At 42.1% G+C, this 27,710-nt stretch overlaps 1 protein-coding gene, 4 non-coding genes and 1 pseudogene across 5 annotated transcripts; 4 read left to right on the top strand and 2 right to left on the bottom strand.

Annotated features, from left to right (window-relative positions):
- Positions 1-421: 421 nt before the first annotated feature.
- LOC121416391 lies at positions 422-540 on the top strand. Its single transcript, XR_005970161.1, has one exon. It is a non-coding gene; the product is annotated as a 5S ribosomal RNA (ribosomal RNA).
- A 1,147-nt stretch (positions 541-1,687) lies between these two features.
- LOC121416379 lies at positions 1,688-1,806 on the top strand. Its single transcript, XR_005970150.1, has one exon. It is a non-coding gene; the product is annotated as a 5S ribosomal RNA (ribosomal RNA).
- Positions 1,807-2,952: 1,146 nt separating this feature from the next.
- Positions 2,953-3,071, top strand: LOC121416367. Its single transcript, XR_005970139.1, has one exon. It is a non-coding gene; the product is annotated as a 5S ribosomal RNA (ribosomal RNA).
- Positions 3,072-4,213: 1,142 nt separating this feature from the next.
- On the top strand, positions 4,214-4,332 carry LOC121416356. Its single transcript, XR_005970128.1, has one exon. It is a non-coding gene; the product is annotated as a 5S ribosomal RNA (ribosomal RNA).
- A 3,864-nt stretch (positions 4,333-8,196) lies between these two features.
- LOC121416355 lies at positions 8,197-9,363 on the bottom strand (annotated as a pseudogene).
- Positions 9,360-11,835, bottom strand: LOC121415012. The gene is made up of 5 exons (XM_041608046.1): positions 11,687-11,835; positions 10,509-11,096; positions 10,317-10,404; positions 9,662-10,188; positions 9,360-9,527 (listed from the first exon to the last, which is right to left on the bottom strand). The coding sequence occupies exons 2-5, from the start codon at positions 11,070-11,072 to the stop codon at positions 9,369-9,371; spliced, it is 1,338 nt and encodes a 445-aa protein (XP_041463980.1). The 5' UTR covers positions 11,073-11,096; positions 11,687-11,835; the 3' UTR covers positions 9,360-9,368.
- Between the last annotated feature and the right edge of the window lie 15,875 nt (positions 11,836-27,710).

Here is a 27,710-nt window from a genome sequence, read left to right as displayed (position 1 = left end):
AATGAAGCCCAGAAAAAAATGCGCCCGAAAATCGGCATCCAGTGCTTCAAAAAGTGAAATATAAAGTGAGCGGAGACAACATCTTAACTTCATCACCTACACTTATGTGTTTCTAGTATTATCGGTACGATAGACAAGACACAAAATATTCGATTATAACGAATCAAAAGCATTTCTTTTGACTTTTGGATTTCTTATGGTTTTAGAGTTTTTATATAGTATGATAGAAAAAAATCCATGTACATATTTCATCTCTCCTCTGTTTCTTTGGTTTGCTTTAAAAGAAAATTACATATGTCTATGACGCTAACTTATGAAATGACTGAAGACATCAATCAACGAATAACTTCCAGGGATTTATAAGCCGATGACGTCATAACATCCCTGACCCTTTAAATAGCTTAACTTTCATCAAGCAAGAGCCTACGACCATACCATGCTGAATATACCGGTTCTCGTCCGATCACCGAAGTCAAGCAGCATAGGGCTCGGTTAGTACTTGGATGGGAGACCGCCTGGGAATACCGGGTGTTGTAGGCTTTTTTTTTCTCCCCCCCCCCCCCTCTTTGCTTCATGAAATGCCTCTTTGTTCATTTCTTCGTTTAAAGTATGCTTTCCTAATAGTATCACTTTTGCCTCTATTCTTTTCTCGTCTCCTTCTTGATAGAGCAGGGGAAAAGGGAAAAGAAAAGAAAAAGAGAGGAAACTATCGTAACAAATAAAAGGTTTCTTGTTTTAACCCGTTCCTTTTTTGTTGTCTGCATGATGGAAAATGAAGTAGCTGATTGATCCTTTTTTTTTGGTCTGTTTCTTTGGTCGCTTGTTCATTCTATCGTTAATTTGGACGTCCACTCAATACTCAATAAAATTCGCTCTAGGCAGCCTGCCCCTCCTTCTAATCCAATTCCATTTGTTGGTATCCGTTCTTCTTCTCGTTCGATGTCCGCCAGTAAAGGCAATGTTTGCGAGCTCAAGGTCTCCAGGGAACGAGGAGCGCGCATCATGGTTTACGTCAGCATGTTGGTTGTTTCGTCACCCAGGGGTGCGCATCAAGAAAAATGACGTAATGGTGTTAAAAGAGGCAAAACTGCAGGGCTAGATAACATATAGAAATGCCAACGAATACATCTTTCGACACCATGCCGTCCCGACGCCAAATGAGAATGCTGCCATCTTGCGGCATACGTTTTTTGGCCGGCCATTTGACTCAAAAAAATCTGAACTGTGAGGTCCCACTTCTCACCTGCGTCTGTGATATGTTACAGAAATGAAGCCCAGAAAAAAATGCGCCCGAAAATCGGCATCCAGTGCTTCAAAAAGTGAAATATAAAGTGAGCGGAGACAACATCTTAACTTCATCACCTACACTTATGTGTTTCTAGTATTATCGGTACGATAGACAAGACACAAAATATTCGATTATAACGAATCAAAAGCATTTCTTTTGACTTTTGGATTTCTTATGGTTTTAGAGTTTTTATATAGTATGATAGAAAAAAATCCATGTACATATTTCATCTCTCCTCTGTTTCTTTGGTTTGCTTTAAAAGAAAATTACATATGTCTATGACGCTAACTTATGAAATGACTGAAGACATCAATCAACGAATAACTTCCAGGGATTTATAAGCCGATGACGTCATAACATCCCTGACCCTTTAAATAGCTTAACTTTCATCAAGCAAGAGCCTACGACCATACCATGCTGAATATACCGGTTCTCGTCCGATCACCGAAGTCAAGCAGCATAGGGCTCGGTTAGTACTTGGATGGGAGACCGCCTGGGAATACCGGGTGTTGTAGGCTTTTTTTTCTCCCCCCCCCCCCCCTCTTTGCTTCATGAAATGCCTCTTTGTTCATTTCTTCGTTTAAAGTATGCTTTCCTAATAGTATCACTTTTGCCTCTATTCTTTTCTCGTCTCCTTCTTGATAGAGCAGGGGAAAAGGGAAAAGAAAAGAAAAAGAGAGGAAACTATCGTAACAAATAAAAGGTTTCTTGTTTTACCCGTTCCTTTTTTGTTGTCTGCATGATGGAAAATGAAGTAGGTGATTGATCCTCTTTTTTTGGTCTGTTTCTTTGGTCGCTTGTTCATTCTATCGTTAATTTGGACGTCCACTCAATACTCAATAAAATTCGCTCTAGGCAGCCTGCCCCTCCTTCTAATCCAATTCCATTTGTTGGTATCCGTTCTTCTTCTCGTTCGATGTCCGCCAGTAAAGGCAATGTTTGCGAGCTCAAGGTCTCCAGGGAACGAGGAGCGCGCATCATGGTTTACGTCAGCATGTTGGTTGTTTCGTCACCCAGGGGTGCGCATCAAGAAAAATGACGTAATGGTGTTAAAAGAGGCAAAACTGCAGGGCTAGATAACATATAGAAATGCCAACGAATACATCTTTCGACACCATGCCGTCCCGACGCCAAATGAGAATGCTGCCATCTTGCGGCATACGTTTTTTGGCCGGCCATTTGACTCAAAAAAATCTGAACTGTGAGGTCCCACTTCTCACCTGCGTCTGTGATATGTTACAGAAATGAAGCCCAGAAAAAAATGCGCCCGAAAATCGGCATCCAGTGCTTCAAAAAGTGAAATATAAAGTGAGCGGAGACAACATCTTAACTTCATCACCTACACTTATGTGTTTCTAGTATTATCGGTACGATAGACAAGACACAAAATATTCGATTATAACGAATCAAAAGCATTTCTTTTGACTTTTGGATTTCTTATGGTTTTAGAGTTTTTATATAGTATGATAGAAAAAAATCCATGTACATATTTCATCTCTCCTCTGTTTCTTTGGTTTGCTTTAAAAGAAAATTACATATGTCTATGACGCTAACTTATGAAATGACTGAAGACATCAATCAACGAATAACTTCCAGGGATTTATAAGCCGATGACGTCATAACATCCCTGACCCTTTAAATAGCTTAACTTTCATCAAGCAAGAGCCTACGACCATACCATGCTGAATATACCGGTTCTCGTCCGATCACCGAAGTCAAGCAGCATAGGGCTCGGTTAGTACTTGGATGGGAGACCGCCTGGGAATACCGGGTGTTGTAGGCTTTTTTTTTCTCCCCCCCCCCCCCCCTCTTTGCTTCATGAAATGCCTCTTTGTTCATTTCTTCGTTTAAAGTATGCTTTCCTAATAGTATCACTTTTGCCTCTATTCTTTTCTCGTCTCCTTCTTGATAGAGCAGGGGAAAAGAAAAGAAAAAGAGAGGAAACTATCGTAACAAATAAAAGGTTTCTTGTTTTAACCCGTTCCTTTTTTGTTGTCTGCATGATGGAAAATGAAGTAGGTGATTGATCCTCTTTTTTTGGTCTGTTTCTTTGGTCGCTTGTTCATTCTATCGTTAATTTGGACGTCCACTCAATACTCAATAAAATTCGCTCTAGGCAGCCTGCCCCTCCTTCTAATCCAATTCCATTTGTTGGTATCCGTTCTTCTTCTCGTTCGATGTCCGCCAGTAAAGGCAATGTTTGCGAGCTCAAGGTCTCCAGGGAACGAGGAGCGCGCATCATGGTTTACGTCAGCATGTTGGTTGTTTCGTCACCCAGGGGTGCGCATCAAGAAAAATGACGTAATGGTGTTAAAAGAGGCAAAACTGCAGGGCTAGATAACATATAGAAATGCCAACGAATACATCTTTCGACACCATGCCGTCCCGACGCCAAATGAGAATGCTGCCATCTTGCGGCATACGTTTTTTGGCCGGCCATTTGACTCAAAAAAATCTGAACTGTGAGGTCCCACTTCTCACCTGCGTCTGTGATATGTTACAGAAATGAAGCCCAGAAAAAAATGCGCCCGAAAATCGGCATCCAGTGCTTCAAAAAGTGAAATATAAAGTGAGCGGAGACAACATCTTAACTTCATCACCTACACTTATGTGTTTCTAGTATTATCGGTACGATAGACAAGACACAAAATATTCGATTATAACGAATCAAAAGCATTTCTTTTGACTTTTGGATTTCTTATGGTTTTAGAGTTTTTATATAGTATGATAGAAAAAAATCCATGTACATATTTCATCTCTCCTCTGTTTCTTTGGTTTGCTTTAAAAGAAAATTACATATGTCTATGACGCTAACTTATGAAATGACTGAAGACATCAATCAACGAATAACTTCCAGGGATTTATAAGCCGATGACGTCATAACATCCCTGACCCTTTAAATAGCTTAACTTTCATCAAGCAAGAGCCTACGACCATACCATGCTGAATATACCGGTTCTCGTCCGATCACCGAAGTCAAGCAGCATAGGGCTCGGTTAGTACTTGGATGGGAGACCGCCTGGGAATACCGGGTGTTGTAGGCTTTTTTTTTCTCCCCCCCCCCCCCTCTTTGCTTCATGAAATGCCTCTTTGTTCATTTCTTCGTTTAAAGTATGCTTTCCTAATAGTATCACTTTTGCCTCTATTCTTTTCTCGTCTCCTTCTTGATAGAGCAGGGGAAAAGGGAAAAGAAAAGAAAAAGAGAGGAAACTATCGTAACAAATAAAAGGTTTCTTGTTTTACCCGTTCCTTTTTTGTTGTCTGCATGATGGAAAATGAAGTAGCTGATTGATCCTCTTTTTTTGGTCTGTTTCTTTGGTCGCTTGTTCATTCTATCGTTAATTTGGACGTCCACTCAATACTCAATAAAATTCGCTCTAGGCAGCCTGCCCCTCCTTCTAATCCAATTCCATTTGTTGGTATCCGTTCTTCTTCTCGTTCGATGTCCGCCAGTAAAGGCAATGTTTGCGAGCTCAAGGTCTCCAGGGAACGAGGAGCGCGCATCATGGTTTACGTCAGCATGTTGGTTGTTTCGTCACCCAGGGGTGCGCATCAAGAAAAATGACGTAATGGTGTTAAAAGAGGCAAAACTGCAGGGCTAGATAACATATAGAAATGCCAACGAATACATCTTTCGACACCATGCCGTCCCGACGCCAAATGAGAATGCTGCCATCTTGCGGCATACGTTTTTTGGCCGGCCATTTGACTCAAAAAAATCTGAACTGTGAGGTCCCACTTCTCACCTGCGTCTGTGATATGTTACAGAAATGAAGCCCAGAAAAAAATGCGCCCGAAAATCGGCATCCAGTGCTTCAAAAAGTGAAATATAAAGTGAGCGGAGACAACATCTTAACTTCATCACCTACACTTATGTGTTTCTAGTATTATCGGTACGATAGACAAGACACAAAATATTCGATTATAACGAATCAAAAGCATTTCTTTTGACTTTTGGATTTCTTATGGTTTTAGAGTTTTTATATAGTATGATAGAAAAAAATCCATGTACATATTTCATCTCTCCTCTGTTTCTTTGGTTTGCTTTAAAAGAAAATTACATATGTCTATGACGCTAACTTATGAAATGACTGAAGACATCAATCAACGAATAACTTCCAGGGATTTATAAGCCGATGACGTCATAACATCCCTGACCCTTTAAATAGCTTAACTTTCATCAAGCAAGAGCCTACGACCATACCATGCTGAATATACCGGTTCTCGTCCGATCACCGAAGTCAAGCAGCATAGGGCTCGGTTAGTACTTGGATGGGAGACCCATATCCATTATCCCCCAGCATGCCAGTACAAGCATACTCATTCCCATACCAACATACATACAAACATACTCACACAGCCAATCGTCCACAACAAGCACACACAAACATACTGTACATACACTCAAAAGACACACATACACGCAATATACACACAAAAGACACACAACAAACATACACACAAAATGTACATACACACAAACACAGGCACATAGAATCAACATACATACATACATACAAACACACACAAAAATACACAACAGACACACACACAGACACGTAGCAGACATTCACAATAAGACACACACACAAACACGCATATTACACACACATCAGACACACACACACATACACACCCATGCATACACACAAACATACAGGCTCACACAAACATACAAACAAAACAAGCATTTAGACACAAAGATAGAAAAAAAGTCTGAAAGCTTTGAAATACGTAATCATTCTTTGTGTTTTTAATAAAACACTTCTTTTCTTTTTCTTCTTTTTTCCTTTCCGACGTGCAGAATAAAGTCATTTTGTAAATAAAATAAAATATAATACGTAAATAAAGTTCTCTTTTACAATAAACAACAAAATATTGTTTCAGCTGCAAAATAATGGAATAACGTTAAAAGAAACCTCATTTATAATAAAAAATAATAAAAGGAATAATTATTATATCCATGACAGACCACTTAATACTGTTTTTGAAAAAAAATGGCAACCTATAAAGAGATGTAAATCGCATATCTTTGGCACATATCTTTCACACATCATAAAAAAGGATATATCTCTTGAAGAAGGCAGTAAGAGCACACAAAAAATTCCTGAGATTCCTGTCAAAAGGACATCTAGTACATACCAATGGATTACCCTGTAAAAACTCATTTTCTCAGCAAGAATGCAGCAAATGCACATATTATAAATGGCAAGTAAATAACTTGAGTTCCCGAATAAAAGGGCTTCAGTACATTATAAGAACCTACAAGTCTCTGCAAGAAGGCAGTAAGTACACATTGAATAAATAGGCAAGAATTAACAGCCTACATCTCAGAGAGATGTACATCTCTGTGCAATATACGAACATGTGAAACAAGCACACATTATGAGAGCCTATGTGTCTCTGCAAGAAGGCAATTAGTACGTGTCCCTGCAAGAAGGCAATAAGTAAATATTGTATAAATAGGCAAGCATTATAAGAGCTTAAATGTCTCTGCAAGAAGGCAGTAATTACACAATATACGAACATGTGAAACAAGCACACATTATGAGAGCCTATGTGTCTCTGCAAGAAGGCAATTAGTACGTGTCCCTGCAAGAAGGCAATAAGTAAACATTGTATAAATAGGCAAGCATTATAAGAGCTTAAATGTCTGTGCAAAAAGGCAGTAATTACACAATATAAGAACATGTGAAACAAGCACACATTATGAGAGCCTATGTGTCTCTGCAAGAAGGCATATTTGTACGTGTCCCTGCAAGAAGGCAATAAGTAAACATTGTATAAATAGGCAAGCATTATAAGAGCTTAAATGTCTGTGCAAAAAGGCAGTAATTACACAATATAAGAACATGTGAAACAAGCACACATTATGAGAGCCTATGTGTCTCTGCAAGAAGGCAATTAGTACGTGTCCCTGCAAGAAGGCAATATGTAAACATTGTATAAATAGGCAAGCATTATAAGAGCTTAAATGTCTGTGCAAAAAGGCAGTAATTACACAATATAAGAACATGTGAAACAAGCACACATTATGAGAGCCTATGTGTCTCTGCAAGAAGGCATATTTGTACGTGTCCCTGCAAGAAGGCAATAAGTAAACATTGTATAAATAGGCAAGCATTATAAGAGCTTAAATGTCTGTGCAAAAAGGCAGTAATTACACAATATAAGAACATGTGAAACAAGCACACATTATGAGAGCCTATGTGTCTCTGCAAGAAGGCATATTTGTACGTGTCCCTGCAAGAAGGCAATAAGTAAACATTGTATAAATAGGCAAGCATTATAAGAGCTTAAATGTCTGTGCAAAAAGGCAGTAATTACACAATATAAGAACATGTGAAACAAGCACACATTATGAGAGCCTATGTGTCTCTGCAAGAAGGCAATTAGTACGTGTCCCTGCAAGAAGGCAATAAGTAAACATTGTATAAATAGGCAAGCATTATAAGAGCTTAAATGTCTGTGCAAAAAGGCAGTAATTACACAATATAAGAGCATGTGAAACAAGCACACATTATGAGAGCCTATGTGTCTCTGCAAGAAGGCATATTTGTACGTGTCCCTGCAAGAAGGCAATAAGTAAACATTGTATAAATAGGCAAGCATTATAAGAGCTTAAATGTCTGTGCAAAAAGGCAGTAATTACACAATATAAGAACATGTGAAACAAGCACACATTATGAGAGCCTATGTGTCTCTGCAAGAAGGCAATTAGTACGTGTCCCTGCAAGAAGGCAATAAGTAAACATTGTATAAATAGGCAAGCATTATAAGAGCTTAAATGTCTGTGCAAAAAGGCAGTAATTACACAATATAAGAACATGTGAAACAAGCACACATTATAAGAGCCTACGTGTTACTGTAAGAAGGCAATAAGTACAAACATGTGAAAAACAGCAAAATCAATCTTTCTTTGTGGCCAAAAAAGCATCGACGACTAGGCAGAAATGTTCATAGCTTTCGAAGACGCGATCTTTGAAGCCAGGCGATAACGACTTGCGCGTTGTAGGGCAGAAGATGAACTCCTTGCGTTTACCGCCAACAAGCTTGTCCTTGGCTGGCCTGTACCGCTTCCTCTGCCCACCGCAATTGAAGACGCCGCATGCGCTACACGGCTTCTTCGAAGGGTTCGGAACGAAGACTTTGGGTGGAGGAGGTGGCGGAGGAGCAGGGACCACAAACGGTGCGGACGAACACGAACTGGTGGACGGGAAGGAGATCGAAGCCGCAGATGGTTGGCGGGGAAGAACGACCAGCACAGGGGCTTTGGGAATGGTTGAGGCGCTAGACACGTTCTCAGGGTCGAGCTTCCGCCTTGCCCTCACAGTCGCACTCGTGACCAATGGGACCGTTGGGTAACGGACCTGCTCTCGCTCAGGTTTTGGCAGAATGGCAGGGAGAGTGGGAGCAGTGGGAAGAGGTTGGGTAGATACAACTTTCGTCTTGGGTAGAGCCTTAGGTATCACTGTGGCGAGGTAGTTGGCCCGCTTGTCTTCCTTTGTCAGGAAAGAGGTGATGGACTTTATATTAATGTTCGGTAGAGGGACCTGCTTCTCGGCCAGGTACTGGTCATCTCGGACACGATCGACGATGCGCTTGTACTGCCCCCTGATAAGGTTAGCAATCTTTGTTGGGGAAGACAGCGTGCTGACCGCCGGCCGGTTCCTCAGCATCTTGATCAGGACGTACAACAGGCGGGATTCCTCTGTGATTTTTTAGGCTTGGGCGTACTTCATCCAAGCGAAGTTCACCTTCTGTGCCGCTGAGCTCTCCGCAGACTCCTGACCATGACAACGGCCAAAAAGAGTATAGCCCCATCTGGACTTGTATTTTTTTACGAAGGACCGGGCAGTTTTGTCATGGTCATGGAGGGCATCGAGGGCACTCAAGATCTGTTGGCGAACTTCGCTTGGAATGATATGCCTATCCCCTTCATCCGCTAGCTGAATTAGGAGGAGGGCAAGCCGTTCCACTTCCTCATACCCTGGCAGGTGCAGTTGGGGATGGGAGGCGAGGACATCATCACGCGCAGGATGGGAAACTTCCGTCGTAACGGTGGAGAAGTGATGGGGACTCAGCGAATCGATGGGGTCCTCGGCGATGTCGATGCCCTCATCGTCCTCCTTCTCTTCTGGCATCTCTCCCTCCCGTTTGGGCTCGGGCTCAGGCTCTTGCTGGGGATGCTCTGCCTCGGCCTTGGCCTCATCCACATCCAGCTGCTGTTCTTCCTCCACTGCCAATGAAAAAGAAAAGAAAAGAAGGAAACAACATAGGTCAGTCAAGTCATCAACTTGAGGGGGGAGCAATGGAAATTATTGACTGTATGTTATTTCAACAACATCAAAAAGAACAAAAACAGTGGCCTACCTTTGTTAATGTAGAACTTCTTGGAAGAGAAGGATGTGGATTGCACAAACACAAACTCCACACCAAGAAGCTCCTCCTCATCTTCCGCTGTTGGCAGGGGCATAGGGGGGACATAGTTCGACTCGAAGGGGCGGGACACTCTCTGTTGGGGCATCGGATCTTGAGCCTGAGCACTCCGACCGGTCGCCAGAAGAAGATTCTGGTTGCAAAGAACGAAAGCATGGAGGGCATCACAGATTCAAACTTATGTTGAGGGGGCGGTGGAAATTCCATTGTTTCTTTCAGTACCAGCCTGCTTCCAGCCTTGATGAAAAGGCCATGTGGCCCATCACTCTTGGCCCACGGGAGGTTTGCAGCTGGCATGCACTCATCCCAGTGCTTCTGCCACCCCTCATATGAGGCTGAAGATGATGATGATGATGACGCTGATGTTGATGACGCTGATGTTGATGTAGCCGGCTTCATCAGTCTCTCCGCTGTTGTGAGGGAGGTCACCACTTGCACATCAGATTCTTGGAGGATGTCGTCTGAAGACAATTAAAAGAAATGAATGAAATGCTCATGACTAGTTATCTCGATTATAACAGTGCATAAACACATAATTGTATGTTTCATTAAAGAAATAGATAAAATAGTTTTAATCAAAATTAGTTACCTGCATGAGACAAAAGTGCAACATCTTCAATGTACTCCTCCTCGAACCTGACAAGAGGGGCTGTGGTGGAATCGCCATGCTTCTTTTTCTGTAAAAAGAAAGGTAAGAGGGAAATAAATTGCAACCATTGTTTTAAATCGAATTCAACCTCTTTGAGTTTATTCAGCAATATAATTTAGACAGCAGACTCACCTTGAGAACAGAGTGTATGTGACACATAACTTGTGGAAACTGGTCCGCATACTCCCAAAGAGTTGACTTCAACCACAGCGTGAGTGGGTTTGTATCTTTCTTGGTGCGATGCTCGACAAGGATGAACTTCATCCATCCCACATCATTTTCAATTAGCCATTTGAACGTTTTGTTGAGGTACTTTCCAAAGGTGAGATGTACCTCACCCCTCCAAGCTTCACCAGCCTTGCTCCTTGCCAGGGCCTCAGCACTTACTGGGTCGCACCAGACCTTGTCAACAACGATCTTCTCCACTTTAGCAAATTTTTCATAGCTCTGGGCAGCAAGACTAGGTTTGAGCAGGGCCTCCCCCGGCTTATAAAGGCGAATGGTTGGGGCTTGGTCTTGTCTCTGATGCTTTTTCACATGATTGTCAAGGTTCTGCTTCAACGTGAAGAACTTGCCACATCGCTCACACTTGAAGGTCTTAGCTTCATGGGTCTTCATGTGCCGATTCAAATTTGATTTGGAACTGCACTTTTGGTGGCAAATCTGGCAGTGACACTGATCTGCAGCCAGATCCATTATGGTAGAGTAGCTTCAACATTTCTGCATTTGAAAAAAAAAGAATGTTTGCACTATTACAATCTTCATTTGCCCACCTCAACCCCCCCCCCCCTTCTGTCATATGTTAGTGTTACAAATTCATTACATTAGGCTGAACTACAGTACACACACATTTACATGAAAGGGGGGGGGGGGAGTGTCACTGTATTGTGAACACCCGCGGAAACCCAAACGATTTGACCGGGAGTGTAGTGGGCTGGCTCCATTGAGCTTCCGTACATGCATTTCTGCGTAGCCTCATTTTTATCTCGTTTTCAAAAATTTCAGCAAATATTGCAAATTTTCATGAACAAGGGGGCTGTATGGGGGCTGTAACACATGAATTCAAATATCACCATGAGTCAAGATGTACTATGAATGTTTCTTTTTAATCCAGAAGCCATATTACAAGCGATATCACTCTTAAATTGCTTGCAATCAAGCTGAATCTACTCTTTGAACACCAACGGAAACCCAAACGATATGACCGGGAGCGTAGCGGGCTGGCTCCGTGGAGCTTCGGTACATTTCAGCAGAGCACTCATTTCATCTCATTTTTCAACAAATATAGCAACTTATACGTTTCTACTCACCAAACATACGATGAATGATCACAGTTTCAAAGTTCTTACGTAAACAATATTCAAAAGTCCACAAAAGGGCTTATTTATCGAGAAAACAGTGCTGGATCAGGCATATAGACAGCTGGCAGCCGTCTGTTTCGAGGAGTTTTTTAACATTTTTTTTTTATTTCTCCTCGTACACAGACGGCTCAATATCGTGCAGCCACCATTAGGGGACTTGTAATGCAGAATCCCCCCGTCGGGGCTTTTCAATTTTTGTCTTTAATGAATAAAAAATTCGAAAATTATAGTGACCAGAGTGCAAATTTATATTCCCTCTTGGCATCAATTGCCAAAAAACGGAGAAAAATGAAGTTAAAAGGAACAAAAACAGTGACTTACCTCGGCTGTCGCACAAATTCACTTCCCCTTTTTATCCGATCTTAAGTACATAAACATATGGCCATTGAGTCCCCTGTACAGATCGCGCTAGAACTTCGGTCTCTGTATTTGGTGATAAAGCCAACGAAGTTCAGCTGAATAACCAACAAAACAGAGACCGAAGCTTGAGTGAAGCCAACGAAGTTCAGCTGAACAACCAACAAAACAGAGACCGAAGCTTGAGTGAAGCCTAGCCAACGAAGTTCAGCTGAACAACCAACAAAACAGAGACCGAAGCTTTTGGTCTAGATCAGGCAGTGCATTCGATTTTTCCGCCGAACAAATGAATATTCATAAATGTCGGTGACGTATAGTGACGTTTCATAAATATGGCCTTATCGTCATCCAAGTCACTGGGGACAAACTTGAGACACCTCAAATATCAGCAATCTTTCAATAGAATCCACGGTTGGAAGATTTTCAAAAGAAATTCATTGTTCGCGATGCGAAACTGTGCGAAGCTTCTCACTGAGCGGGGACTTCCTTCCACCACACGTTTTCCCATTGACACAAAAACAACTGACTCGGACACTTTTTCAAACGACAAAAATAGTCTTTTTCTTTTCTCTCCTGTGGCGGTATATTCTTCCTATTGATGAAGCAATGATCAAAACAATTAATAAGACAAAATTTATCACACAAAAACACTATATAACTGTCTAAATACTCCTCGTGATCCGAGTCCCCTTCCCGTGTCAAGTTCGTCCAATCTCCCATAGGAGGGGACTTGGATAACGAGGAGTAGTATTAGTCGTTATCCAAGTCCCCTCCTATGGGAAATTGGACGAACTCAACACGGGAAGGGGACTCCGATCACGAGGAGTATTTAGACAGTTAAATAGTGTTTTTAATGTGATTTTCATTGATTTTAATGATTCGTATTATCGAAAATATTCATTAACCATGTCTATTAAACTGTCTAAAAGTGGCAGAGTGGTTTTGAAGAGGAGGGAAATGAGGGGTAGATGAATATCAACGGGTTAATTGCCGTTTTGTATTTTTAGGATAGGGGACTTGGATCACGAGTAATACTACTCCTCGTTATCCAAGTCCCCTCCTATGGGAAATTGGACGAACTTAACACGGGAAGGGGACTTGGATCACGAGGAGTATTTAGACAGTTAAATAGTGTTTTTAATGTGATTTTCATTGATTTTAATGATTTTTATAATCGAAAATATTCATTAATCATGTCTATTAAACTGTCTAAAAGTGGCAGAGTGGTTTTGAAGAGGAGGAAATGAGGGGTAGATGAATATCAACGGGTTAATTGCCGTTTTGTATTTTTAGGAGAGGGGACTTGGATCACGAGGAGTAGTATATACTGTTTTAATTCAAACTTCTTTAGACAGTTAAATAGTGTCTTTAATGTGATTGATTTTAATGATTCTTATTATCGAAAATATTTATTAATCATCTCTAGGAAACTGTCTAAAAGTGGCAGAGTGGTTTTGAAGAGGAGGGAAATGAGGGGTAGATGAATATCAACGGGTTAATTGCCGTTTTGTATTTTTAGGAGAGGGGACTTGGATCACGAGGAGTAGTATATACTGTTTTAATTCAAACTTCTTTAGAAAGTTAAATAGTGTCTTTAATGTGATTGATTTTAATGATTCTTATTATCGAAAATATTTATTAATCATCTCTAGGAATCTGTCTAAAAGTGGCAGAGTGGTTTTGAAGAGGAGGGAAATGAGGGGTAGATGAATATCAACGGGTTAATTGCCGTTTTGTATTTTTAGGAGAGGGGACTTGGATCACGAGGAGTAGTATATACTGTTTTAATTCAAACTTCTTTAGACAGTTAAATAGTGTCTTTAATGTGATTGATTTTAATGATTCTTATTATCGAAAATATTTATTAATCATCTCTAGGAAACTGTCTAAAAGTGGCAGAGTGGTTTTGAAGAGGAGGGAAATGAGGGGTAGATGAATATCAACGGTTAATTGCCGTTTTGTATTTTTAGGAGAGGGGACTTGGATCACGAGGAGTAGTATATACTGTTTTAATTCAAACTTCTTTAGACAGTTAAATAATGTCTTTAATGTGATTTTCATTGATTTTAATGATTCTTATTATCGAAAATATTTATTAATCATCTCTAGGAAACTGTCTAAAAGTGGCAGAGTGGTTCTGAAGAGGAGGGAAATGAGGGGTAGATGAATATCAACGGGTTAATTGCCGTTTTGTATTTTTAGGAGAGGGGACTTGGATCACGAGGAGTAGTATACTGTTTTAATTCAAACTTCTTTAGACAGTTAAATAGTGTCTTTAATGTGATTTTCATTGATTTTAACGATTCTTATTATCGAAAATATTTATTAATCATCTCTAGGAAACTGTCTAAAAGTGGCAGAGTGGTTTTGAAGAGGAGGGAAATGAGGGGTAGATGAATATCAACGGGTTAATTGCCGTTTTGTATTTTTAGGAGAGGGACTTGGATCACGAGGAGTAATATACTGTTTTAATTCAATTCTATTGATCTTAATAATTTATCATCGAAAATAGGGAACAAGTAACACAGTGGTTTAATTCGGATGAAGGCCTGAATCACGAGGAGTAATTATAGACCGACATTTTTTTTACGTACCTTACGAAATAAAGCAATGGAGACAGTTAAGAGAGAGATATGCATTTTGATTTATTTAGTAAAAACGTGATACACGAAATAAAGCATAATCTTGACAAACATATCATGAGATTTATTCATAGCATAATTAAAAAGTACGACGAAATAAAGCCTATATATACTGAAAAGAAGTAGATGCAATTTTGATTTATTTAGTAAATTAGGGATAAACGAAATAAAGCAATGTCTGCAGAAGAGGGATATATACTCGGGGCCGATTTATTTAGTAAAAATGTAAACGAAATAAAGCAAATTTCATAGTGTGGGAAACATAAGAAGATGAATATAATCTTGATTTATGTATATGAAAAGTACTAATTTACGAAATAAAGCAATGGAGATTGAAAAGATGATTCAATCATGATTTATTTAGTAAATTAGGAATCAACGAAATAAAGCAATTGAGACTGTTCGAGGGATATAGGGGCCGATTTATTTAGTAAAAATGTAAACGAAATAAAGCAAATTTCATAGTGTGGGAAACACAAAAAGATGAATATAATCATGATTTATTTATATGAAAAGTACTAATTTACTAACTAAAGCAATAGAGATTGAAAAGAAGTATATAGATGCAATTCGATCTGATTCATAACGCCAATAAAGTGAAGATAGACCAAAGATTGTAGAGCTCGCGTACGCGGCGCTCTACAATCTTTGGTGGAGACTGAAAAGAGACAAGTCACACACAACTACGATGGAGGTTGGTAGAACAGGTAGGACATGTTTTACGTTGTGAAAAATTGTCCGTGGATCCGAGTCACCGGGGACTTGGATCACGATAATGCCTAAATATTCATATGACGGCCGAACAACGAGACAACGTGATTGGTCTGTTGCTCGAGCCTTCTGCCAGAAATCGAGCAACAGACGTAGGAGATTGGTCTGTTGCTCGACCAACGGAGCATTGTGATTGGTCTGTTGTACGATCGAGTAGTATCCCTTCGGACGGGCACGGGGTACGACCCCCCCCCCCCCCACAAAGTACATGAGATCACCGGGAGTGATTCAATCACTAGTTGTTTTTTTTATGCTTTTTAGCCTTTATTCAGATAACATCACATTTATGCATACAAAAGTAATAAATAAAATATACAAAATAAAATGAAATACATGTCGCAATATAAGAAATGAAATATACATTATGATGATCATTTTTTAAACAAAGATTATCACAACCCATAATGCAAAGAAATCCATTATTTTCACATGTATTTTCTGTATAATAATGTGGTATTGTATACTTAAAAAAAAAAACATAAAGAATTTTTAAAATTCTGAGCAAATAATAAAATTGATATATATAATACTTTGCTTAATAAAGATGTAAATAAGCTATCCCATGATAAAAAAGGAAAAAAAATTATCTCTGTATTTTATAATAAAATACAAAAAGAATAGGTCTCTACGTTTATACTTAAAAAGTGTACAACAATCTGAATAAAGAAATTATATATTAAGCACACAAAAACATCAACACACACAAAAAAACAACAACCAAACACACAAAAACAACAACAAAACAAAACAAAAAACAGAAAACAGTGAATGTGAAGGGGAGGCAGCCAAACTAAAACCTATTTTCTATATCTTTTTAAATTGATGGGTAAGGATCAGTGGGAGAAAGAGTTTAAAGAAAACAAGGCAAAAGCAATTTTGTGTCTCGCCCACTTATGAAAATAACCAGAAATATCGTGCTTTGCGAGGGCGGGCAAGAGAATTATATCGAAACTTCATTGTGAAATGACTGGGTTGGAATAACACTTGTCATAAGAGCCTTGCACGTAAACTCTAATGTTGACCTGAAAATGACCTTTAACCTTACCATGTGACCTCTGACTGCAAAACATAGCATGCACGTCCCCCAAGCCAATCTAACATCCAAGTCTGGCTGAAAAGTGGCCTACGGTTGCGGAGTCAGGAGTCATAAGAGAGTCCTGCATGTAAACATTAACGTTGACCTAAAAATGACCCCTGACCCTCCATGCGCCCCTGAATGCAGCATAACACGCAGGTCCCCCGAGTCCATCTACCATCCAAGTTTGGTTGAAGAACGACTTATAGTTGCAGAGTTAGGTGTCATCAGAGAGTCTTGCATGTAAACTTTAACGTTGACCTAAAAATGACCTTTGACCTTACCATGTGACCTCAGACTGCAGCATAACATGCAGGTCCCCAGGTCCATCTACCGTCCAAGTTTGGTTGAAAGGCGACTTACCCATGTACATGTCATAAGAGTCTTGCATGTAAACTTTAACATTGACCTGAAAATGACCTTTGACCTTACCATGTGACCTCAGACTGCAGCATAACATGCAGGTCCCCAGGTCCATCTACCATCCAAGTTTGGTTGAAAAGCGACTTACAGTTGTGGAGTTAGGTGTCATTACAAGTTTGTTAAAGGCGGTTTTCCACTAGGGCGCGGACAAGACCAGGAAGGGTTGCGGAAGCAACTGTTGTCATTTCGGCATGCTGTCCGCAACCAAATTCCGTAAAAGATTATGCAAATGATCTTGTCCTAGGACACGACCAGGACTGTCTGCGTATTGTCGTAGGACTTTCCTGGGACTGTCCTAGGACAAGCTTATCTAAATAAATTTGTCGGCGTTCGGTGCGGACAGCACGCAGATCGTATTAGGACAGAACTGGAGACATTTAGGACAACGTCACGAGTGGTAAAATCACGGACTAGGACAATCGGACAACTTGCGAATACTCCATGAAAATTATCGTTCATATATTTTTTTGAAATGAATTTAGGGGTGTATTTGGGTTTTCTTCGACTACAAAGACTATATAGGATTTTCTTTTATTTCAAATCAAATTGTATACATTGGTGGACATCCCGGGGGACAGGGGCGACGCGTCCCCTCACTTTTTGGAAAGGGGTGGCATTTAATATCAAATGCCCCCCCTCCCCAATATTTGGAACGAGCAAAAAAGAAAAAAAATGGAGAGGGAAAAGAACCAGAAGGGAAAAGAGAAGAGAAAATGAAGAGGAAAAACAAGAGGAGAAAGACGAGTAAATTAAATAGGGGGGGGGGATTCATATCTCTATGTTAAATTTTCGCTCACGCTTTGTGCTCGCATTGCCTAATCTATAACTTGCTCAATAGACTTATATTGAGCTTAAAATATCAAGTTTTGAAGTAAATATACAAAACATTTCTCGGACATTAAGTTTTCAATTTGTTTGATTTACAAATACATTTTTTAGTTTTCTGTAAAATAACTATATTTTATGGTCTAAATATGAACATTTTCCGCTCGCGCTGCGCGCTAGCATTATTTGATTTGTCAAATAACTATTCTCTTCGTATATTCCATAATTTTTTTGAAAAATATCCCTTTTTAGGATGGCTTGATTGTGAATAGTATCAGCTAAATCTGCTCTCTTGCATTTTGATTGGGGAGTTATGTATATCAATAGTAACAAATTATTCTAAATTCCTCTTTTATGAGAGTTTATCAAAATTTTCGGCTCGAAATTTGCGCCCGCATTATTTTTGTTAAAAATATATCAACCAATGCATCTTATTCCTGGTTACAAAATGTCCAGTTATCTGACCTTAATTTCAATTTCGCGCTCTCATTAGATTAATAAGTAATGTAACAATATTTTCATGATTTCCTAATAATCATTGTCCGTTTTTTTTTCAGAATGGAATATCGACAAGTTTATCTCTCGCTTAAGAAGATAGTCATGTGACGACAGAAAATGTCCTTAAAATGTCCCGGTCGCAACTCAAAATATATGTAATGATAAAATAATGATCATAATGATAAAAATATAAACTTGAGCTTCGCACTCGCATCATTAATCAAGCGAGATCCATATCCAATTCGTAACTGCGCTTAATTTTTTTTTTTAGATCGGAAAATAAAATATCTTTAACTCGCTCATCGCGCTTATTATTGATATTATAATAAAGAATGTAATTAGAATGTCCAGATTCTAGGTCTGGATCTATACACACGCACGCATGTTTATTTAAACCCCTTTTACCCCTTTTCCACTAGGGCCAGGACAGCGTCACAGTCAGTCGGCAAGCCCTGAAAAAGTGGCTTCTTTTATCCAAGTGATATTCATGAATAGAGGGTTTTTGCATTGTTAATGAGCTTGGTGCGAACAAAACACCTCTTTTTATTCGGCCATTGCTGCTCTAAATATTGACCAAATTTAATGTTTTTGGTATCTTTGTAAAGAAGAAGAATCATTCTTTTAGGTTATGTGTTTGGACCTTTAAAAGAATGTTGTAATATAGGGAAAACCTGTGATATAAAACATGAAACAAAATAACTTTTTTCATGCAACAAAAGTTGTTGTTTTCACACTTAATTTCTGTTTGAGCACAGGTGATTTTTAGATCATGATAAAGCTGAAGATCTAAGCTTTAATATGATATAATTTTTTATAAGAAGATGTATTTTAGATGGGTCAGCAGCCAGCTTTTCATAGGCCAAGTACATTTAGCAGCTCAAAAACAAGAATACTGCGCTCTGATTAGTCCACGTCCTGGACGATTTTTACTGATTGGGCAAACCATAACCAACACACGCCCGGGCCCGCGCCCTCCACTGATTCACTTACCCCCAGTGATTCACTTTACCCACTGATTCACTTTCCCCGAAAAAATTTTAGAAATCTCGTCTTGCATCTTTATGGAAAAAGCTGGCTGCTGACCCATCTAAAAGATGCCACATATCAAGATTGACTTTGTAAGAAAGTTTAGAGTTTGAGCTTTCGTAAAGGACTCGTCCATTATACATAGGTATGGAATCGAGGAGGACTCGGCAAGATACATTATATTTCGATTGCTCGTGATGCATCCCGGGCAGGCGTATGAAAAATGACGTATTGGTGTTAAAATAGACAAAACAATAGGGCTAGAAATATAGAAGTGCCAACGGATACATCTTTCAAAACCTTGCCGTCACTTCGCTATATAAAAATGCTGCCATCTTGCGACATACGTCTTGGATAAGTTTTAAAATGACGGCTGCTCTGGGGCGACATGGAAAATCGGCCAAAATTGGGCAAAATAATTTTTTTTCAAAATTGCCCCCGAAACCCCCCCAGAGCAGCCGTCTTCGCTCCCTGGGATGTTTTGGCATCCTAACCGATTATTATAGCGAGAATCAAGAAGATCCAGGGAGTTTGAATTTTCGACCCTCTCGCCCCACCCGCGACATGGAAAATCGGCCAAAATTGGGCAAAATAATTTTTTTTCAAAATTGCCCCCGAAACCCCCCCAGAGCAGCCGTCTTCGCTCCCTGGGATGTTTTGGCATCCTAACCGATTATTATAGCGAGAATCAAGAAGATCCAGGGAGTTTGAATTTTCGACCCTCTCGCCCCACCCGCGACATGGAAAATCGGCCAAAATTGGGCAAAATAATTTTTTTTCAAAATTGCCCCCGAAACCCCCCCAGAGCAGCCGTCTTCGCTCCCTGGGATGTTTTGGCATCCTAACCGATTATTATAGCGAGAATCAAGAAGATCCAGGGAGTTTGAATTTTCGACCCTCTCGCCCCACCCGCGACATGGAAAATCGGCCAAAATTGGGCAAAATAATTTTTTTTCAAAATTGCCCCCGAAACCCCCCCAGAGCAGCCGTCTTCGCTCCCTGGGATGTTTTGGCATCCTAACCGATTATTATAGCGAGAATCAAGAAGATCCAGGGAGTTTGAATTTTCGACCCTCTCGCCCCACCCGCGACATGGAAAATCGGCCAAAATTGGGCAAAATAATTTTTTTTCAAAATTGCCCCCGAAACCCCCCCAGAGCAGCCGTCTTCGCTCCCTGGGATGTTTTGGCATCCTAACCGATTATTATAGCGAGAATCAAGAAGATCCAGGGAGTTTGAATTTTCGACCCTCTCGCCCCACCCGCGACATGGAAAATCGGCCAAAATTGGGCAAAATAATTTTTTTTCAAAATTGCCCCCGAAACCCCCCCAGAGCAGCCGTCTTCGCTCCCTGGGATGTTTTGGCATCCTAACCGATTATTATAGCGAGAATCAAGAAGATCCAGGGAGTTTGAATTTTCGACCCTCTCGCCCCACCCGCGACATGGAAAATCGGCCAAAATTGGGCAAAATAATTTTTTTTCAAAATTGCCCCCGAAACCCCCCCAGAGCAGCCGTCTTCGCTCCCTGGGATGTTTTGGCATCCTAACCGATTATTATAGCGAGAATCAAGAAGATCCAGGGAGTTTGAATTTTCGACCCTCTCGCCCCACCCGCGACATGGAAAATCGGCCAAAATTGGGCAAAATAATTTTTTTTCAAAATTGCCCCCGAAACCCCCCCAGAGCAGCCGTCTTCGCTCCCTGGGATGTTTTGGCATCCTAACCGATTATTATAGCGAGAATCAAGAAGATCCAGGGAGTTTGAATTTTCGACCCTCTCGCCCCACCCGCGACATGGAAAATCGGCCAAAATTGGGCAAAATAATTTTTTTTCAAAATTGCCCCCGAAACCCCCCCAGAGCAGCCGTCTTCGCTCCCTGGGATGTTTTGGCATCCTAACCGATTATTATAGCGAGAATCAAGAAGATCCAGGGAGTTTGAATTTTCGACCCTCTCGCCCCACCCGCGACATGGAAAATCGGCCAAAATTGGGCAAAATAATTTTTTTTCAAAATTGCCCCCGAAACCCCCCCAGAGCAGCCGTCTTCGCTCCCTGGGATGTTTTGGCATCCTAACCGATTATTATAGCGAGAATCAAGAAGATCCAGGGAGTTTGAATTTTCGACCCTCTCGCCCCACCCGCGACATGGAAAATCGGCCAAAATTGGGCAAAATAATTTTTTTTCAAAATTGCCCCCGAAACCCCCCCAGAGCAGCCGTCTTCGCTCCCTGGGATGTTTTGGCATCCTAACCGATTATTATAGCGAGAATCAAGAAGATCCAGGGAGTTTGAATTTTCGACCCTCTCGCCCCACCCGCGACATGGAAAATCGGCCAAAATTGGGCAAAATAATTTTTTTTCAAAATTGCCCCCGAAACCCCCCCAGAGCAGCCGTCTTCGCTCCCTGGGATGTTTTGGCATCCTAACCGATTATTATAGCGAGAATCAAGAAGATCCAGGGAGTTTGAATTTTCGACCCTCTCGCCCCACCCGCGACATGGAAAATCGGCCAAAATTGGGCAAAATAATTTTTTTTCAAAATTGCCCCCGAAACCCCCCCAGAGCAGCCGTCTTCGCTCCCTGGGATGTTTTGGCATCCTAACCGATTATTATAGCGAGAATCAAGAAGATCCAGGGAGTTTGAATTTTCGACCCTCTCGCCCCACCCGCGACATGGAAAATCGGCCAAAATTGGGCAAAATAATTTTTTTTCAAAATTGCCCCCGAAACCCCCCCAGAGCAGCCGTCTTCGCTCCCTGGGATGTTTTGGCATCCTAACCGATTATTATAGCGAGAATCAAGAAGATCCAGGGAGTTTGAATTTTCGACCCTCTCGCCCCACCCGCGACATGGAAAATCGGCCAAAATTGGGCAAAATAATTTTTTTTCAAAATTGCCCCCGAAACCCCCCCAGAGCAGCCGTCTTCGCTCCCTGGGATGTTTTGGCATCCTAACCGATTATTATAGCGAGAATCAAGAAGATCCAGGGAGTTTGAATTTTCGACCCTCTCGCCCCACCCGCGACATGGAAAATCGGCCAAAATTGGGCAAAATAATTTTTTTTCAAAATTGCCCCCGAAACCCCCCCAGAGCAGCCGTCTTCGCTCCCTGGGATGTTTTGGCATCCTAACCGATTATTATAGCGAGAATCAAGAAGATCCAGGGAGTTTGAATTTTCGACCCTCTCGCCCCACCCGCGACATGGAAAATCGGCCAAAATTGGGCAAAATAATTTTTTTTCAAAATTGCCCCCGAAACCCCCCCAGAGCAGCCGTCTTCGCTCCCTGGGATGTTTTGGCATCCTAACCGATTATTATAGCGAGAATCAAGAAGATCCAGGGAGTTTGAATTTTCGACCCTCTCGCCCCACCCGCGACATGGAAAATCGGCCAAAATTGGGCAAAATAATTTTTTTTCAAAATTGCCCCCGAAACCCCCCCAGAGCAGCCGTCTTCGCTCCCTGGGATGTTTTGGCATCCTAACCGATTATTATAGCGAGAATCAAGAAGATCCAGGGAGTTTGAATTTTCGACCCTCTCGCCCCACCCGCGACATGGAAAATCGGCCAAAATTGGGCAAAATAATTTTTTTTCAAAATTGCCCCCGAAACCCCCCCAGAGCAGCCGTCTTCGCTCCCTGGGATGTTTTGGCATCCTAACCGATTATTATAGCGAGAATCAAGAAGATCCAGGGAGTTTGAATTTTCGACCCTCTCGCCCCACCCGCGACATGGAAAATCGGCCAAAATTGGGCAAAATAATTTTTTTTCAAAATTGCCCCCGAAACCCCCCCAGAGCAGCCGTCTTCGCTCCCTGGGATGTTTTGGCATCCTAACCGATTATTATAGCGAGAATCAAGAAGATCCAGGGAGTTTGAATTTTCGACCCTCTCGCCCCACCCGCGACATGGAAAATCGGCCAAAATTGGGCAAAATAATTTTTTTTCAAAATTGCCCCCGAAACCCCCCCAGAGCAGCCGTCTTCGCTCCCTGGGATGTTTTGGCATCCTAACCGATTATTATAGCGAGAATCAAGAAGATCCAGGGAGTTTGAATTTTCGACCCTCTCGCCCCACCCGCGACATGGAAAATCGGCCAAAATTGGGCAAAATAATTTTTTTTCAAAATTGCCCCCGAAACCCCCCCAGAGCAGCCGTCTTCGCTCCCTGGGATGTTTTGGCATCCTAACCGATTATTATAGCGAGAATCAAGAAGATCCAGGGAGTTTGAATTTTCGACCCTCTCGCCCCACCCGCGACATGGAAAATCGGCCAAAATTGGGCAAAATAATTTTTTTTCAAAATTGCCCCCGAAACCCCCCCAGAGCAGCCGTCTTCGCTCCCTGGGATGTTTTGGCATCCTAACCGATTATTATAGCGAGAATCAAGAAGATCCAGGGAGTTTGAATTTTCGACCCTCTCGCCCCACCCGCGACATGGAAAATCGGCCAAAATTGGGCAAAATAATTTTTTTTCAAAATTGCCCCCGAAACCCCCCCAGAGCAGCCGTCTTCGCTCCCTGGGATGTTTTGGCATCCTAACCGATTATTATAGCGAGAATCAAGAAGATCCAGGGAGTTTGAATTTTCGACCCTCTCGCCCCACCCGCGACATGGAAAATCGGCCAAAATTGGGCAAAATAATTTTTTTTCAAAATTGCCCCCGAAACCCCCCCAGAGCAGCCGTCTTCGCTCCCTGGGATGTTTTGGCATCCTAACCGATTATTATAGCGAGAATCAAGAAGATCCAGGGAGTTTGAATTTTCGACCCTCTCGCCCCACCCGCGACATGGAAAATCGGCCAAAATTGGGCAAAATAATTTTTTTTCAAAATTGCCCCCGAAACCCCCCCAGAGCAGCCGTCTTCGCTCCCTGGGATGTTTTGGCATCCTAACCGATTATTATAGCGAGAATCAAGAAGATCCAGGGAGTTTGAATTTTCGACCCTCTCGCCCCACCCGCGACATGGAAAATCGGCCAAAATTGGGCAAAATAATTTTTTTTCAAAATTGCCCCCGAAACCCCCCCAGAGCAGCCGTCTTCGCTCCCTGGGATGTTTTGGCATCCTAACCGATTATTATAGCGAGAATCAAGAAGATCCAGGGAGTTTGAATTTTCGACCCTCTCGCCCCACCCGCGACATGGAAAATCGGCCAAAATTGGGCAAAATAATTTTTTTTCAAAATTGCCCCCGAAACCCCCCCAGAGCAGCCGTCTTCGCTCCCTGGGATGTTTTGGCATCCTAACCGATTATTATAGCGAGAATCAAGAAGATCCAGGGAGTTTGAATTTTCGACCCTCTCGCCCCACCCGCGACATGGAAAATCGGCCAAAATTGGGCAAAATAATTTTTTTTCAAAATTGCCCCCGAAACCCCCCCAGAGCAGCCGTCTTCGCTCCCTGGGATGTTTTGGCATCCTAACCGATTATTATAGCGAGAATCAAGAAGATCCAGGGAGTTTGAATTTTCGACCCTCTCGCCCCACCCGCGACATGGAAAATCGGCCAAAATTGGGCAAAATAATTTTTTTTCAAAATTGCCCCCGAAACCCCCCCAGAGCAGCCGTCTTCGCTCCCTGGGATGTTTTGGCATCCTAACCGATTATTATAGCGAGAATCAAGAAGATCCAGGGAGTTTGAATTTTCGACCCTCTCGCCCCACCCGCGACATGGAAAATCGGCCAAAATTGGGCAAAATAATTTTTTTTCAAAATTGCCCCCGAAACCCCCCCAGAGCAGCCGTCTTCGCTCCCTGGGATGTTTTGGCATCCTAACCGATTATTATAGCGAGAATCAAGAAGATCCAGGGAGTTTGAATTTTCGACCCTCTCGCCCCACCCGCGACATGGAAAATCGGCCAAAATTGGGCAAAATAATTTTTTTTCAAAATTGCCCCCGAAACCCCCCCAGAGCAGCCGTCTTCGCTCCCTGGGATGTTTTGGCATCCTAACCGATTATTATAGCGAGAATCAAGAAGATCCAGGGAGTTTGAATTTTCGACCCTCTCGCCCCACCCGCGACATGGAAAATCGGCCAAAATTGGGCAAAATAATTTTTTTTCAAAATTGCCCCCGAAACCCCCCCAGAGCAGCCGTCTTCGCTCCCTGGGATGTTTTGGCATCCTAACCGATTATTATAGCGAGAATCAAGAAGATCCAGGGAGTTTGAATTTTCGACCCTCTCGCCCCACCCGCGACATGGAAAATCGGCCAAAATTGGGCAAAATAATTTTTTTTCAAAATTGCCCCCGAAACCCCCCCAGAGCAGCCGTCTTCGCTCCCTGGGATGTTTTGGCATCCTAACCGATTATTATAGCGAGAATCAAGAAGATCCAGGGAGTTTGAATTTTCGACCCTCTCGCCCCACCCGCGACATGGAAAATCGGCCAAAATTGGGCAAAATAATTTTTTTTCAAAATTGCCCCCGAAACCCCCCCAGAGCAGCCGTCTTCGCTCCCTGGGATGTTTTGGCATCCTAACCGATTATTATAGCGAGAATCAAGAAGATCCAGGGAGTTTGAATTTTCGACCCTCTCGCCCCACCCGCGACATGGAAAATCGGCCAAAATTGGGCAAAATAATTTTTTTTCAAAATTGCCCCCGAAACCCCCCCAGAGCAGCCGTCTTCGCTCCCTGGGATGTTTTGGCATCCTAACCGATTATTATAGCGAGAATCAAGAAGATCCAGGGAGTTTGAATTTTCGACCCTCTCGCCCCACCCGCGACATGGAAAATCGGCCAAAATTGGGCAAAATAATTTTTTTTCAAAATTGCCCCCGAAACCCCCCCAGAGCAGCCGTCTTCGCTCCCTGGGATGTTTTGGCATCCTAACCGATTATTATAGCGAGAATCAAGAAGATCCAGGGAGTTTGAATTTTCGACCCTCTCGCCCCACCCGCGACATGGAAAATCGGCCAAAATTGGGCAAAATAATTTTTTTTCAAAATTGCCCCCGAAACCCCCCCAGAGCAGCCGTCTTCGCTCCCTGGGATGTTTTGGCATCCTAACCGATTATTATAGCGAGAATCAAGAAGATCCAGGGAGTTTGAATTTTCGACCCTCTCGCCCCACCCGCGACATGGAAAATCGGCCAAAATTGGGCAAAATAATTTTTTTTCAAAATTGCCCCCGAAACCCCCCCAGAGCAGCCGTCTTCGCTCCCTGGGATGTTTTGGCATCCTAACCGATTATTATAGCGAGAATCAAGAAGATCCAGGGAGTTTGAATTTTCGACCCTCTCGCCCCACCCGCGACATGGAAAATCGGCCAAAATTGGGCAAAATAATTTTTTTTCAAAATTGCCCCCGAAACCCCCCCAGAGCAGCCGTCTTCGCTCCCTGGGATGTTTTGGCATCCTAACCGATTATTATAGCGAGAATCAAGAAGATCCAGGGAGTTTGAATTTTCGACCCTCTCGCCCCACCCGCGACATGGAAAATCGGCCAAAATTGGGCAAAATAATTTTTTTTCAAAATTGCCCCCGAAACCCCCCCAGAGCAGCCGTCTTCGCTCCCTGGGATGTTTTGGCATCCTAACCGATTATTATAGCGAGAATCAAGAAGATCCAGGGAGTTTGAATTTTCGACCCTCTCGCCCCACCCGCGACATGGAAAATCGGCCAAAATTGGGCAAAATAATTTTTTTTCAAAATTGCCCCCGAAACCCCCCCAGAGCAGCCGTCTTCGCTCCCTGGGATGTTTTGGCATCCTAACCGATTATTATAGCGAGAATCAAGAAGATCCAGGGAGTTTGAATTTTCGACCCTCTCGCCCCACCCGCGACATGGAAAATCGGCCAAAATTGGGCAAAATAATTTTTTTTCAAAATTGCCCCCGAAACCCCCCCAGAGCAGCCGTCTTCGCTCCCTGGGATGTTTTGGCATCCTAACCGATTATTATAGCGAGAATCAAGAAGATCCAGGGAGTTTGAATTTTCGACCCTCTCGCCCCACCCGCGACATGGAAAATCGGCCAAAATTGGGCAAAATAATTTTTTTTCAAAATTGCCCCCGAAACCCCCCCAGAGCAGCCGTCTTCGCTCCCTGGGATGTTTTGGCATCCTAACCGATTATTATAGCGAGAATCAAGAAGATCCAGGGAGTTTGAATTTTCGACCCTCTCGCCCCACCCGCGACATGGAAAATCGGCCAAAATTGGGCAAAATAATTTTTTTTCAAAATTGCCCCCGAAACCCCCCCAGAGCAGCCGTCTTCGCTCCCTGGGATGTTTTGGCATCCTAACCGATTATTATAGCGAGAATCAAGAAGATCCAGGGAGTTTGAATTTTCGACCCTCTCGCCCCACCCGCGACATGGAAAATCGGCCAAAATTGGGCAAAATAATTTTTTTTCAAAATTGC

The sequence above is a fragment of the Lytechinus variegatus genome, chromosome 5 (genome assembly GCF_018143015.1).
Source record: "Lytechinus variegatus isolate NC3 chromosome 5, Lvar_3.0, whole genome shotgun sequence".
NCBI lineage: Eukaryota > Metazoa > Echinodermata > Echinoidea > Temnopleuroida > Toxopneustidae > Lytechinus > Lytechinus variegatus.
The sequence above is the reverse complement of the archived record's forward strand: the minus strand, read 5'-3'. Positions and strand labels throughout refer to the sequence as shown.

Bases quoted from the DNA above. Each gene is read 5' to 3' on its own strand.
- LOC121415012 (XM_041608046.1), bottom strand. From the start codon at position 11,072: ATGGATCTGGCTGCAGATCAGTGTCACTGCCAGATTTGCCACCAAAAG. The intron at 10,405-10,508 runs GTGAGTCTGCTG...TTCTTTTTACAG, and splicing joins ACATACACTCTGTTCTCAAG to AAAAAGAAGCATGGCGATTC. The intron at 10,189-10,316 runs GTAACTAATTTT...AATTGTCTTCAG, and splicing joins TGCACTTTTGTCTCATGCAG to ACGACATCCTCCAAGAATCT.